This window comes from Papaver somniferum, unplaced genomic scaffold (genome assembly GCF_003573695.1).
Source record: "Papaver somniferum cultivar HN1 unplaced genomic scaffold, ASM357369v1 unplaced-scaffold_10, whole genome shotgun sequence".
In the NCBI taxonomy this organism is placed as follows: domain Eukaryota; kingdom Viridiplantae; phylum Streptophyta; class Magnoliopsida; order Ranunculales; family Papaveraceae; genus Papaver; species Papaver somniferum.
The window spans coordinates 6,256,111-6,269,773 of NW_020618825.1; the positions used below are offsets into that span (position 1 = coordinate 6,256,111).

Below are 13,663 nucleotides of genomic sequence, written 5' to 3' on the forward strand. Positions count from 1 at the left end.
TTCTTTTATCAATGTAATCTTTTATTAAATCCGTGTTTATTCTCTCCTCCCTCTTATCAGATCCTACAAATAAGAAATTCTTTTTTGAATCGATGGATCCATGAGAAACTATTTCGGTATGTAAACTAAATGACCTCCTATTTTGTCATGTTAATTATCTTTGTCCTCCAATGAGCGAACACATAAATGCAAACTTTCAGAGTGGAAAAGGGGGAAATCTCCCTGTAGCGTTGCAGTTGGCAAGATTGTGAAGGGGGCACCCCCTGTAGTGTCTACAACATGGATATGGTGTGAGTATCCGAGTTAATGTTGAGAACTCGTAATCCCATTAAAACGCTTCATCTGGTCCCAGAAATAAACACAAAAAGCGGCGCAGATAGCATCAAGTATGTGCCTACCGTAGTGTGGGTTGTGCAAGCAGAGGCGATCCTGACATTTTTGTGGCCTCAAACAAAATTAAAAATTATGGCTCTTGACAGACAAGCCAAAGATTTTTAGAATACTATTCATCACGCAACCAAAATGTAACCGGAAAATAAATTACTTACTCAAGTTAGATCAGAAAGATTATGTAACTAAGGTTAAGACAATTTTCTAACAATATTTCTACTATTTTGATGTGGATAACAAAATCATATTAGATATTTAATCGCTGATAATTTTATTTAGCTATTTTAATTAAAAGGTTTCTCTAGAAAAAAAACTACATAAAAATCAAGTTATATTGGCGTAACTCAGTAGACCATTAAGGTACTTGTTCAACTTTACACTATTCTTTATTTTATTAAATTTTTGATCCAAAGACTCAACTATACTGTAAATAATTATGTTGACTTAGCTACCGCCCTTACTGTTTGTCACTGGTCAGCCATGCAACTATTCACTATAATATACAAAACATTATTTCTGCGGGCTCTTTGTATTTGTGTCCTCAAGTAAAGCTTTCATTGTTTATATGGTAGGGCCGGCCGTGTGTGCAAGGCTTGATAGGCCGGCGTAAAAACTATGTTATACATTTATGAGATAATTTTTAGCCCACCTAATACTTGCTACTAGAAAAAGCTTTGGTTTGGTTTGATTCCATGAGAAACTAATTGCGATAATTTTCATATTCACGAGTATAAATTTTCTACCATTGCAACCCTTCTAAACAGACTGGGTACGGTGACGTAATAAATTCATAGGATTTCATTAGTGATCTCACAGTGATTCCCACTTCTTAATCTTCTTCTTTAATTTCCCCCAATTGTATATTTTGTTATTTTCAATTTTGTGCCCTAGATTGAAAATTAAATCGATTTCCCAATTTTTGGCGGAAGGACCAATTTTGCAGAAGATTTCACGTTGATTACTGGTAAGTAATTTACAGTTATAATTGCTTAGCTAGATTTGTTAGTAATTGATTGATTATGAGTCTCCATAGCTTCAATTTGCGTGAAATTTGTTGAATCCGATCGATTAATTAGAAATGAAAAAAGGTTACTCAGCTTGTTCTTCTGATTCTCCTTCGTCGTCTTCTTCTTCTGCCACTTCTTGTAATGAAGACAGGATCAGAAACTTGCCAGATCCTTTGATTCACCATATCCTATCTTTCATCTACACTAAATATGCTGTTCAGACTTGTGTTTTGTCTACAAGATGGCCATATATCTGGACTTCTCTGGCGGTATTAAAATTCTGTGACAGTGTTCATCGCGAAACATGGAATGAAGAAGAATGTCGAACCACCAAGCGCTTCATAAAGTTTGTGACAGACGTACTCAGTCGTCGTGATAACTCTGATATGCAAAGGTTTTCGCTGGAATGTTCTCTCAATTATTCGACTACTGATAGGTTGTATAAATGCATAAATAGATGTATCGCCACTGCTGTCAGCCATAATGTTCAGGAGCTATATATTCAGGTCACCCCTGAATGGTGTTTTGAGATTCCTGTTTGTCTATGTACATGTGAATCTTTGAAGAAGCTGGAGCTGGATGTGCGTGCTGCCGGTGAGGATTTAATTGGTTTCAGCCATATTACACTAGCTACCTTGTGAAATGAGTTTGCCTCAGCTCAAATCACTGTATCTAAGACCCGAAGATTTAATGTTTACTGATGATGAATTAACGAATAAGTTCTTTCCAAGTTTTCCTACTTTAGAGTCGTTGGTAATAGTTCTTCCGGGATCACCTGATTGCAGATCAACTGAATTTGTATTTGAAGGTATGGATCTTAAACTTTCTTTGCCTGAACTCAAGTATTTTGAGTTCATTAGTGCGGAAGATAGCTACCGGGGTTTGGTAAAAGGAAGTAATAGTGAGGTTACACTGAATGCTCCAAGTCTGTCATCCTTCATTCTGGACAGTTACATGTCAACCAGTTTCACTTTAGAGAATCTTTCATCTCTAGTCACTGCTGATAGCGAGATAAACATTTATAGGGAAGATGAATATTATGATGAGATTCAAGAGGATGTGAAAGAACTTGATGCCCAGCGTTTTGTGGGATTTTTCAGAGGGGTTCATAAAGTGAAAGTCTTAACATTAAGGCGTTCTTTCATGTTGGTATGTCTCTAATTAAACTTTATATTTTTTTCTCAATTATTTCTAACCTTGTTTTCCTTGCTGGCTTTTTTGGTAGATAGTTATAAATGTATTTATTTTTTTTTTATTTTTTTTGCTCCTGCCCTATGATCTCAGATTAAATAACCTTGTTATCATGTTCTGACACAAAGTATGAGTTAATCTTATACCAAACAGACCTAATTCAGATTGTATTTACACTGCCATAAAACTTGTTAAAGCAGATTATTAAGAATGTCAGAACTTGACGCAAATCGTGAGAAACATCAGATTAAATATTATACGAGTGTATATCTACACATGGCAGAGTAAGAAGTAGAGACAATATGGGATAGGCAAGTCATGCATCCTTGTCTAAGAAGCAACCTGCTATATTTGTCAAAATGGATCCAAGATGATTCCTGTACACGTTATTTTCAAAGGGTGGCTGCATTGCAGTAACCCAACTTCCTAGGTTGACGAAAGGTGGGTGCACTTGGGCGTTCACTTAGGGGCATCCCCCAGAAGTTGTAGTATAAAAATTGTTACATAAAGGGTAAAAATGTAGTTCACTTAGGGTAAAACGTTATCTTTTATAAAGTTTTATGCTTCAGTTTTTCTTGCTTTTTCTTTCTTACTGTTACTGTAGATTATCTGTTTGGCATAAAACTAACTACGCGCTCAGCAACAAGTTTATGGCAGTGTAAAATTTTAAATGCGATCTGATTGATGTCTGTCACTATCTTTTTGATGTACCAAGGCCTTAGCTGGAGCTCCTGATATATTTAGACAGTCAGCAGCTTGTTTTTTACAATTTACAACGTCTGGAGCTGTGGACCAACTTTTCGAAGGACTGCCTGCATTCCATATTGTACATATTAAAGATGTCTCCTAACATAGAATCTGTTTCCCTGAAGATATCACAGGTTTCAACTACATTGCTTTGAGTTTTTTATGTCACCCAAAGTAAAGCATTTCTTTAATGTTTGGTAATGCTTATTATCCAGCCATATTACGACGAGCAGAATCCACATTTTATTGAGAAAAGAAAAGAGTATCCATATTGTGACGAGGTAATCAAGCACTTTGTATGAATTTTTCATAATTACCGAACCCCAAATCTGAGAGCTATAATGTTTGGTTAGTTCTTACCATATTTGGTTATTGTGCAGGTAAAGTTTAATACAGAAAACATAGGAGACTACTGGGACACAGGGTTTTCTTTGCGGTGCATGATATGTCACCTAAAGTTTGTCAAGATCAAAGGTCTTCTTGGGTGTGTTGATGAACTGAAGTTTTTAGAGATTCTCTTTAAACATGCAGCAGTATTGGAGAAAGTGGTACTAGCCAGTGATTCTAGTAAGCAAGACTCACTAAGGAAGAAACGAATGAAGAAATTTAGCGAGATGCTGCTAACTTTTCCAAGAGCATCTAAAAATATCATTATCTTGTGCAGATTTTGAGTAAGGTAACTTGGCCTAATTTTTTGTTGCAAGTTGATAGTTACTGATTAATGAAACTGGATATGGACCTTCAATCTTATGCTTGTTTTTGGTTCAATTAATGTTTTTTCCCTGTGAAAGATCATCAATGATTACATGTATCTTAGATGTTCTCTTTCCTAGTCACTCTTCTCAGGTGCACCTTGGTGGATCTGGGATGGGCAATTGCGGTCGTAGGCTTGAAACTTTTGAAAAGTGGGTTGTTTGCGCCAGATATCAGTTGTGTAAAAAATTCATTAGATTTAAAGGCATTCGATATCACTGTTTTAAGGTGATTCTCCATGGGAATCCGCAGAGTTGTGGACTCAAAAGAAGCTATTTATTTGGGTCATAGAGTTTCATATATTAAATCCGGAAGACATCTCTATAGTTTACAGCACATTTCTTTTACTAATTACGTTTTCTCAGTTATAATGATAGTACCCCCTTTCTCAAATTGGAACCAAAAACTTTTAGCTTTAGATGTTGCTAAAATTATTGGTTGGTATTTAATTCAGAAAACATAGTCGTCAAGGTTGTGGTTTCCTTGCATGCATTTCCCCAACTTTATCGAAATTCAACCAATCCAAGGACTACGTAACTGAACCAAAAAGCAAGCTCTGCTGAAAGACCTGCTCAGCTGTAGTTGGAATTCTTGGACAAGCTACTTGCATTTGTACGACCTTTTCTTTTCTCTAAGCGTAGACTCAAACGACAATCTCAAAGGACACTGGAGCCTCGCAACCTTGCCCCTACTCTGCTCTTACTCTCGCTTCAAATCTGCACCAGAAAGGATTCAAGATACTCAAGTACGCCAAACAAAAAGATAGTCATATTTTTATAAATCTAATCAACCAAGGACGTAAAGTGCATTTGCAAAATTTGAAAGCGTGCTTTTTGTTAGAACAATCCTACCTGCTTGAAAGAATATAAAAAGAAACAAAAAAAATAAAAAAGAGATCAAATGATATTTCACGGATGTGGTGAGCTCAAATCGAACATATTCTTTCTCACGGCGTTTCCACAACATACTCCAATTCTTAAAGGTCACTCTTTGGCATGAGCGTGTCCAAACAATAGATTGAATCAATGTTTTGCTCTTGTAAAGATATTATATTGTTACCACTTCTTCATGAAAAAATATAATAAAAAATCCTCGTTATCCCATTTGAAACTGCAACAAAACTCAACAAAAAAACTCCTTTCTACCAAAAGCACTTAATTGAACTGTTGATATCGAAAGCTTAAAAGAGAGATAATATTAACTACGCAAGCTAATTTTTGGTCAATAGAAAGCTTGCTACGTCTTATAGTTACAAAACAAAGCTTGGCTAAGTTAGATTAGATAAAGAGTGGTCGAAATTTGTCTAAGAGGGATAAATCTATGGCCGTGACTTTTTCAACTAACCATTAATTAGTGTCCTATTAATTACTCATGACGAGTGATTAATTAATTTTTCATGATAAATGTTCATTGAATGAATCTAATAAATACATATTTTTATTAATGAGTAAGTTTATTAAAAACTATATATATATTGATCGGTAAAGATTTTGGTGTTGGCGAGTTTCAAACTCAGGTAACTGGTATCATCACCCAATGACTTTACCACTGTAATACAGAGATCCCGGTTAAAAATTATATTAATAATTTTTAATGGTGGTAGTGAAAGAAGCATTGGGTGGTGGAAACAATGGCGGGTATTTGTGAGTGGTGGAGATGATAACATTACTGGTGGTGGAAAAAATAGTGGGCGTGGCTGGTTTTTACGTACGTTGGTGGATGTTAGTGCATAGTGGTGAACAATAATAGTTTTGTGTCTTTACAAAATGGGAAACATTTTATTGTGATAGATGTAGTTGGCTATTTTTAGCACAACTGGTAAGGACAAAACACAAATATTTAAGAGGATACTAAATCATATAAGATAATATGATCATGACCGGAATCCCACTTATTTATAGTACCCGATCGGATAAATCACTGTTTTTAGTATCAAAATAAAATTGATTGCATTTACAGAATACAAAACTAAGTTTGGAAAAGTTAGACTAGATAAAGAACGATCAAATTTATATTTGCAGAACATAAATCTACCGTTATAAATGATCTCGTTTAATTAAAATTTAATAATAAATGTTCAGTTTATAATTTCACAATAAATGTCTCTTTATTTAATCAAATAAATATGTTTTTGTTGATACATAATAAATTTATTTGATATTAACCATATCAATAAACATTAATGGTGGTTGTGATGGTGGGCAGTGGTGGGGATAATGGTGGTGGGTATTGGTGAGACTGGTGGAGTGGTGACGTTAATGTGGTGGTGGAAGAAGTAGTGGTATTATGGGAAAAGGGGTCCTAAGATAAGTAAATTAAGCACTAATGGTGGTGGTGGTGGTGGATCGGCGGTGGGGATAATGGTGGTGGGTATTGGTGAGACTGGTTACGATAATGTGGTGGTGGAAGAAATAGTGGTAGTAGGGTGAGAAAAGGTGTCCTAAGATAGGTAAATTATTTGTCACCCTTGGTTAATTTTTCTTTGTTTTGTTTTAGTTTGATTTTATTTTTCAAATTACTTTTTTTATTTATTTAAAATTAAAACAATTTTTAAAGGCCATATTTTTCCAAAAAAGAAGATGTTGTGTTTTAAGATTTACCGGGTAGGGGGCAAAAAGAAAAATGAAACCTATAAAAAAGTTGACCAAACACAAGACTACACACGAATTAGTTGTAATCGGTTCAGTTTCTCACATCTCTCTTTAATCCTTTTTTTTGTCATGGTTTCTGTTTTTGTCAATATTTCTTCCCTAGTTCATGGGATTATGCAAGGCTACAGGTGAATTAATTTTAATCGATTCAGTTTCTCACATCTCTTTTTAATCCTCTTTTTTGTCATGATTTCTGTTTTTGTCATTTCTCCCCAACTTCGTGTAATTATGTATGCTGGAGAAATAGTTCATGATAATAGGTAAAGAAACAAGAAAAGAAATGGATCAAGAATTAAATATTACTATAAATTTTAAGAAAATGAATAAACACAAATGTATATAAATTGGGAACCTAACAATTTATATCAAAGAGAAAAATTAAATTCTAATGCTAACATATTTTGCAAGATTAATCTAATTGACTTTAAAGTAATTTTAGGTGTTTTTAGTTTTGGTTACAAATTTGGTGAATGACCTTTGATGATATTCTTTTTGAAGTAGTGAACGATGTAATGTTCTGCTACCCATGGGATTTTAACTATGTTTGTCCCAAAGGGTTGTATGACTTACGTACACAATATTAAAAGATTCGAGGATAAGGACATGTTTATTAACCAACTCTTCAAAATATTTAGACCTGAATCGATCGGTTCGATTCTTCTTAGACAATTACGACATGTATGAATCGATAGATACATTAGAAACACATATCACAGCCCGTGCTGTTACGGCACGGGTTGAGACCTAGTTTTACAAACATGATGAATTTATGATAAACACAAGGTCGTTAGAATATGCTACCGTCGGCACGAATACATCGGAGACCTTCAGGTAGTTAGGAATTAGTTTATGTTGACGACTAGCTAGTTAGGTTTCCGTATTTGCTTATGACTCTTGTTGTTATGTGTTCTAGGATTGTAAATATAAACCAATAATATATTAATTATTAAGTGTTCGCTTAATTTGGTAGCCGATCCTATCACAAAAACAACACGGATTCTTTCGAAAAAACAATCACAGAAGAAGAGAAGAAGCTGAATGATCAAAGAAGAAGAAGACTACTTTAAAGACGTGCAAAGGTTAGATAGAGAGTCTAACTAATTTCCTAATTCTGGGATTTGTTTTCTTTGATTTGAAATTTTATTGATTATATTTACTGTTGATTTATATATACTTATACATGTAGTCGTAGATTTACTATAATCCTTAATTCATAAGAAGAAGAATTCAAAGAGCTAGGAATACACATAACATAGAAGAGAAATCATGGATACGTAGTAGCTTAACTTAACATGACCTTTGATTTAATTAACGGTATAAAATATAATTACCGAGCCATTTGATTTTAGTTTGATTATTATAATTAGTTATCTGGTACTCTTGTTCTTTATTTCGTTTAACTTAATTAACAGCGTCTAGGTTCGTTGTGGTTTTAGGACTATCTAGGACGTCGATCGATGGCTGAAAACTGCTGCTTCGGTACTACTCTTCTTTTGCCAGAAGATGTAGTTTTCCAAATTTTAATATGGCTACCTGTACTATCTCTGTTGCGATTCAAATCTGTGTGTAGGTCATGGTATGCCCTCGTTCAATCACCTCACTTTATACAACGTCATACCACTACTTCTATGGTGGACGACAAGAATAGCTCCAATTTAGGCAGCCTATTCATCTGCCAACATCAATCAGAACCTCTAGCACCTGCCACTCCTCAGTTTTATTTGCTTTCTGATGAAGGAGGCTTCAAGGAGTTGGAGGATCTAAGCAAACGACCATTTTGTAAGGATGTATAACAAGACAACCAGGGATATTGCTCTCTGGAACCCTGCTACGAGGCAATTTAGACCTCTTCCGAAGTCGTCAAATGGAAACCCCAAGGTTGGGTATTACCATACTGATTTTGTTGGTATCGGTTTTGATGTTGAAACCAAGGATTACAAGGTGATAAAAGTCTCTTCTCTCGAGCCCAAAACAAAACAAGCAGCGTTACCGCTGGACCGCTTGCCCGAAGTTCAGATATACTGCCTAAGTACTAATTCTTGGAGGTTGATAGACTCAGATTTCCCTGCTCATTGCTGTATCCCATTAATTGGAAGGAGTTTGAATGGCATTTATTTCCGTCAAGGTGTGGACTACACTCCAGCAGATCCTATTAAGCGAGTGATTTTGTCATTTGACTTGTGCAAAGAAAAATATCAAAGAGTACTACTACAGATTCCAGAAAATAACTTGGTTCAGTTAGAATCAATAGGTGATAAACTAGCTTGCATTACGGCCACTATGGGATGTTTTGGACAATACAAGGTATGGATGTTGAATGATTTTAATACGACCAAGGAGCTGTGGACTGAGATTTATAAATTTGAACTTAGATTTTCTCGTATCCTTTCAATTTCTTGGAATGGAAAGTTTGGTTTACTTATGGGCAATACTTTGGTATTGCACAACTTAGTTACTGGTGAGTTTAAGAATTTTGGTTTTGGGGGAATAAATATGTATGCTCTTACGGCTAATATCTATAAGGAAAGCCTCGTTTCTGTCCATGCAAATGGTTCAGCAACTAAAGCTATCTCCAGCTAAATGGCTGGTTCTGGTTGGTTACGAAGGAGGACTATCTATAGGTAGTGCTCTTTCCCCTTTAGAAAGTCCCTGCTGCTGTTATCTTATTAAGGTGTTCAAATAAGAATAATAAATATTTTTTTTCCAAGGAAGAATTTTCATTGTTTTAAATTTGTGTTGTTAAGAAAGTCCAATTATTTGTGTTTTATTGGACTCTATTGTTTGTCCCCATTTTCTCAGCTTGTTCTCAATTCTCAAAGGTTGTTTCGTTTGAGAGAGTAAGAGGACGGCTGCTGGTAAGGGAAGTCACAGACAAAGCAATTTCTTTGTTTCTTTACTCTAATTCTTATTTCTGTACAATGAAAAAACTATCATACACAACATGAAGTTCATCTGAATCAGGCACTGTCGCCTTTTTTTTGGAGGTAATAATAAAAGAAGAAGGAATGTACAGGAGATCTACCAGTGGTAGAAAAAAACAACGAAAAATGAAAAAACAAAACAAATATTACAGAAATAGAGCTTGCCAATTAGAAGACACGGTATATGAGAAGTTCAAATGAACTCTGCGCCCCGCAGCCACTGCCCATAATAGGATAGAAGTTTTTGTTTCATAGATAAGGTCATCATCTATTTTGTAAATATAGTTTTCTTCAAATCTTCTACAATTCCTTTCCCTCCAAATCGAATTGATGATTGCAGAAGGAATAAATTTCCAAACAAAGTTACCAGAAAAGAGAGTAAACCAAATCTCCGCCAGAGTTTTCATAGAACCTGGAACAACCCAACACCAACCTGTATTTGGTATTATGCTACACCAAATCTTATAAGCCACTTTACAATGTAAGAAAATATGGTCCTGAGATTCCTCTCCTCCTCCACATAAAGCACAATTGTTATCAATATTCATACCTTTTTGTTGAAGCCTATCGATCGTGTTCAACTTACCATGAATCAGGCTCCACATCAGAAAGCAAATTTTTGGAGGAATTTCATGTTGCCAGGTGAAATGAGAAGGGAAGTTTGGTATTCCGTGAGTCGCCACCAACTGTGAATACAACGATTTGATAGTAAAAATTCCAGAGGGATGAATCTTCCACCTACGAGTGTCTGATAGACCATCACGGATAGGTGGATTGTCACCAATGATGGTAAGTAAAGCAGCATACTCTTGAGATTCAAAATTTGAAAGAACTCTCCTGAAGTCAAACTTCCAGTTTCCCTCAATGGAAATCATATCTGCAACGTTAGCATTCTTGTTCCTGATCAACTTAAAAAGATTAGGACAAACACATGATAAAGGTTGCTGCCCTCTCCAACAATCATTCCAGAAGGAAATATTTGTACCTGAATGTAGGAAAATAGTCGAATTCTCACTAATGTAGCAAGCACAATCGGCTATAGCTCGCCAACAAGACACCCCATAAGAGAGATTAACCTTACCCGGTAACCAATAGGAATAATCAGTACCATACTTATCTGCTATAATCTTGTACCAAAGCTTGTTCTTTTCCACACCAAATCTCCAACACCATTTAGCTAACATAGCAGTATTCATAAGCTTAAGATTGCAGACACCCAGACCACCTCTTTCCTTTTTCGCACAAACTATATCCCAGTTAACTAAGTGAGATAATTTTGCACCTTCTTTAAATTCCCATAAAAAATTCCGCATTTTCTTTTCAAGAAGCTTAATAACTGAGACCGGGGCTTTGAAAAGAGAAAAATAGTAGGTTGGCAGAGAAGAAAGAATACACTTCAAGAGAGCTAATTTCCCCCCCTTCGATAAAGAAATCCGCCTCCAGACTGAAAGTCTAGCATCAAACTTCTCAATTATTGGATCCCAAATTCTTATAGAACCACATTTCGCTCCAAGAGGCATTCCCAAATACATAAAAGGAAGGACGTCAACTGAACAACCAAGTTCTTCTGCCCACATTGGTAAGTTATGGACTGCTCCAACAGCAATAAGACGTGTTTTCAAATTGTTTATCTTGAGGCCTGCTATGAATTCGAAACATTGTAAAACAGAAAACAAGTTATGTAGCTCTTCTCTTTTATTATCCAAAAAGAAGATTGTGTCATCCGCATAATGAAGATGATTTACCACAATACTGGATGACGAAACTGAGAAACCGCTGAAGAGACCTTGACTAGATGCCCTATCCATAAACCTTGAAAAACCTTCCATTGCAATGATAAATAAAAGAGGAGAAATTGGACAACCCTGTCTAACACCTCTTGAACTCGTGAAATATCCAAAGGAAGACCCATTAATAAGAACCGAAAAAGAAGCAGATGAATAAGAAAATCTTAGCCAATTGCACCATTTCCTGCCAAAACCCATCTGAACAAGAACAAACTCTAAATATCTCCAGTTAACTCTATCAAACGCCTTTTCAAGATCAATTTTACACACAATACCCGGATCTTTAGACCTTATTCTTGAATCCACTAATTCATTAGCAATAAGAGTGCCATCAATAATCTGTCTGCCTTCAATATAAGCACATTGGACAGGAGAAATCAATTTATCCATAACAAACTTCAGCCTATTAGCTAAAACCTTAGCAATAATCTTGTAAACACTAGTCAACAAAAATAGGTCTACAATCCTTTATAGTCTCAATATGATCTTTTTTAGGCACAAGAGTAATGAAAGTAGAATTGTGTTTAGAGTTGATAGTACCTGTATTGCAGAATTCATACACCGTACCCATGATATCATCCTTGATGAAATACCAGCATTTTTGAAAGAAAAGAATAGGAAAACCATCCGGACCTGGAGCTTTGTCATTCCCCAAATCTCTAATTGCATGCATAACCTCCTCCTTGTGAAATCCTCCTCTAACATGGTGGCATCTGCGTCAGAAATGGAATCAAACAGAATTCCATCTAAATTGGGTCGAATGACTTCTTCCTCAGAAAATAGTGTTTTGTAATAATCCACTATATGATCTTGTAACCTTCCTCTATCAGTCACCAACTCATTCCCGATGTACAATTGTCTGATTCTGTTGTATCTACGCCTTGCTGAAGCATTGGCGATAAAAAAAGAAGTATTTCTATCACCTTCCTTTAACCACTTTATTTTAGATTTAATTCTCCACGAAGTCTCCTCCATCTTGGTAATCTTTTCAAAATCTTCTTTATATTGAAGATGCACCTTCCGCTCCTCCTCAATTAAAATATTATCTTCACTAAGACCATCCAAAGTTTGAATTTCAGAGAGAATATTCTTCAATTTTTGTATTAATATGTCCGAAAACCTCTTTATTCCAGACTTTTAGCTTCTCTTTAAGTGCTTGTAACTTCGACCAGAGCACAATGATTGGAGTACCTGCAAAACAAAAAGAAAGCCACCAATCTTCGAGTAATTTTAGGAATCCATTCTCCATGAACCACATGTTCTCAAACCTAAAAGGACTAGGTCCCCAAGAAGGGTCGGAAATATCTAAAAGGATTGGGATATGATCTGAGGTTGGTCTTGCTTTGGCTAATTGGGTGACAAAAGGGTATTGTTGCTCAAAGGATGGGGAAATGAGGAATCTGTCCAGTCTACACATAACTGGATTTGTTTGTCCATTTGACCAAGTGTATCTTGCACCCTTGAGAGGTAAATCAATAAGGTCATGTTCCACTATGAACTTATTTAACTTCTTCATACTTCTTGTGATCCTCGCACAATTCTTTTTCGCAGAACACTTGGTAATTGTATTAAAATCACCACCAATACACCATGGGAGATCCGGCCAATATCTACAAACTGTATCAAGCTCAATCCAAAAATCACTTCTGTCCACAGAATTGGTAGGACCATAAACACTTGTAAGAACCCACTGGAAATTGTCTGATTTATTTGTGCAAAGTACAGAGATTGTATACTCCGCAACAAGAGAGTCGGTTATAGTTACCATGTCTTTATCCCAAAGAATAAGCATACCACCTGAGCTCCCTACAGACTGTTGCATTGTCCAGCCTACATTCTTATATCCACAAATCTTCCTAATATCCCAAGATGTACAATGCGTCATCTTGGTTTCTTGAAGAATTATTACTGGAGCTTGAAACATCTGTAACAACTTATGTACTACTGTTCTTCGTCTACTGGAGTTCAACCCTCTAACATTCCAAGTTAGGATTTTTAAACTCATTGATAACAAAACTTTCCCTTGGAACTACCTGACCTGTGTGCCCTGGAAGTGGGAGAAGCAATGACTTCGACTGAGATACCTAGTCGCTTAAGTTCATTGCGCAACTTCAATGGAATTACTGGCTGCGGCTCATTGTCAGGAACAAGATTTGTAGAACAACCCATATCTGAGGTAATTACTGCTGTAGGTTCGAATCCAGGTGGAGATTCTG

At 35.8% G+C, this 13,663-nt stretch overlaps 3 protein-coding genes across 4 annotated transcripts; 2 read left to right on the forward strand and 1 right to left on the reverse strand.

The window, feature by feature from the left end:
• Nucleotides 1-1,065: 1,065 nt before the first annotated feature.
• Nucleotides 1,066-4,351, forward strand: LOC113326955. Of its 2 annotated transcripts, XM_026574610.1 has the most exons (5): nucleotides 1,066-1,354; nucleotides 1,545-2,546; nucleotides 3,311-3,469; nucleotides 3,551-3,616; nucleotides 3,716-4,351. In XM_026574610.1, the coding sequence occupies exons 2-5, from the start codon at nucleotides 2,040-2,042 to the stop codon at nucleotides 4,004-4,006; spliced, it is 1,023 nt and encodes a 340-aa protein (XP_026430395.1). In that variant the 5' UTR covers nucleotides 1,066-1,354; nucleotides 1,545-2,039; the 3' UTR covers nucleotides 4,007-4,351. The 2 variants fall into 2 exon arrangements, 1 of the variants encoding a protein (XP_026430395.1); XR_003348634.1 differs by having other exon boundaries at nucleotides 1,066-2,546; nucleotides 3,304-3,469.
• A 4,173-nt stretch (nucleotides 4,352-8,524) lies between these two features.
• On the forward strand, nucleotides 8,525-9,319 carry LOC113326231 (putative F-box protein At3g10430). The gene has a single exon (XM_026573996.1). It carries the CDS (start codon nucleotides 8,525-8,527, stop codon nucleotides 9,317-9,319), a length of 795 nt encoding a protein of 264 aa, XP_026429781.1.
• A 487-nt stretch (nucleotides 9,320-9,806) lies between these two features.
• LOC113326232 lies at nucleotides 9,807-13,332 on the reverse strand. The gene is made up of 3 exons (XM_026573997.1): nucleotides 12,639-13,332; nucleotides 11,988-12,331; nucleotides 9,807-11,876 (listed from the first exon to the last, which is right to left on the reverse strand). Exons 1-3 carry the CDS (start codon nucleotides 13,330-13,332, stop codon nucleotides 9,807-9,809), a joined length of 3,108 nt encoding a protein of 1,035 aa, XP_026429782.1.
• Nucleotides 13,333-13,663: the final 331 nt, after the last annotated feature.

What these genes read in the sequence shown, in the direction of transcription:
- LOC113326232 (XM_026573997.1), bottom strand. Translation starts at nt 13,332, where the DNA reads ATGACGCATTGTACATCTTGGGATATTAGGAAGATTTGTGGATATAAG. An exon ending in GCTTTCTTTTTGTTTTGCAG is followed by an intron (nt 12,332 to 12,638) that starts GTACTCCAATCA and finishes CCAATGCTTCAG; the next exon opens with CAAGGCGTAGATACAACAGA. An exon ending in GTATGAATTCTGCAATACAG is followed by an intron (nt 11,877 to 11,987) that starts GTACTATCAACT and finishes AGTGTTTACAAG; the next exon opens with ATTATTGCTAAGGTTTTAGC.
- LOC113326231 (XM_026573996.1), top strand. Translation starts at nt 8,525, where the DNA reads ATGTATAACAAGACAACCAGGGATATTGCTCTCTGGAACCCTGCTACG.
- LOC113326955 (XM_026574610.1), top strand. Translation starts at nt 2,040, where the DNA reads ATGAGTTTGCCTCAGCTCAAATCACTGTATCTAAGACCCGAAGATTTA. An exon ending in TAAGGCGTTCTTTCATGTTG is followed by an intron (nt 2,547 to 3,310) that starts GTATGTCTCTAA and finishes CCAAGGCCTTAG; the next exon opens with CTGGAGCTCCTGATATATTT. An exon ending in AGTATCCATATTGTGACGAG is followed by an intron (nt 3,617 to 3,715) that starts GTAATCAAGCAC and finishes GTTATTGTGCAG; the next exon opens with GTAAAGTTTAATACAGAAAA.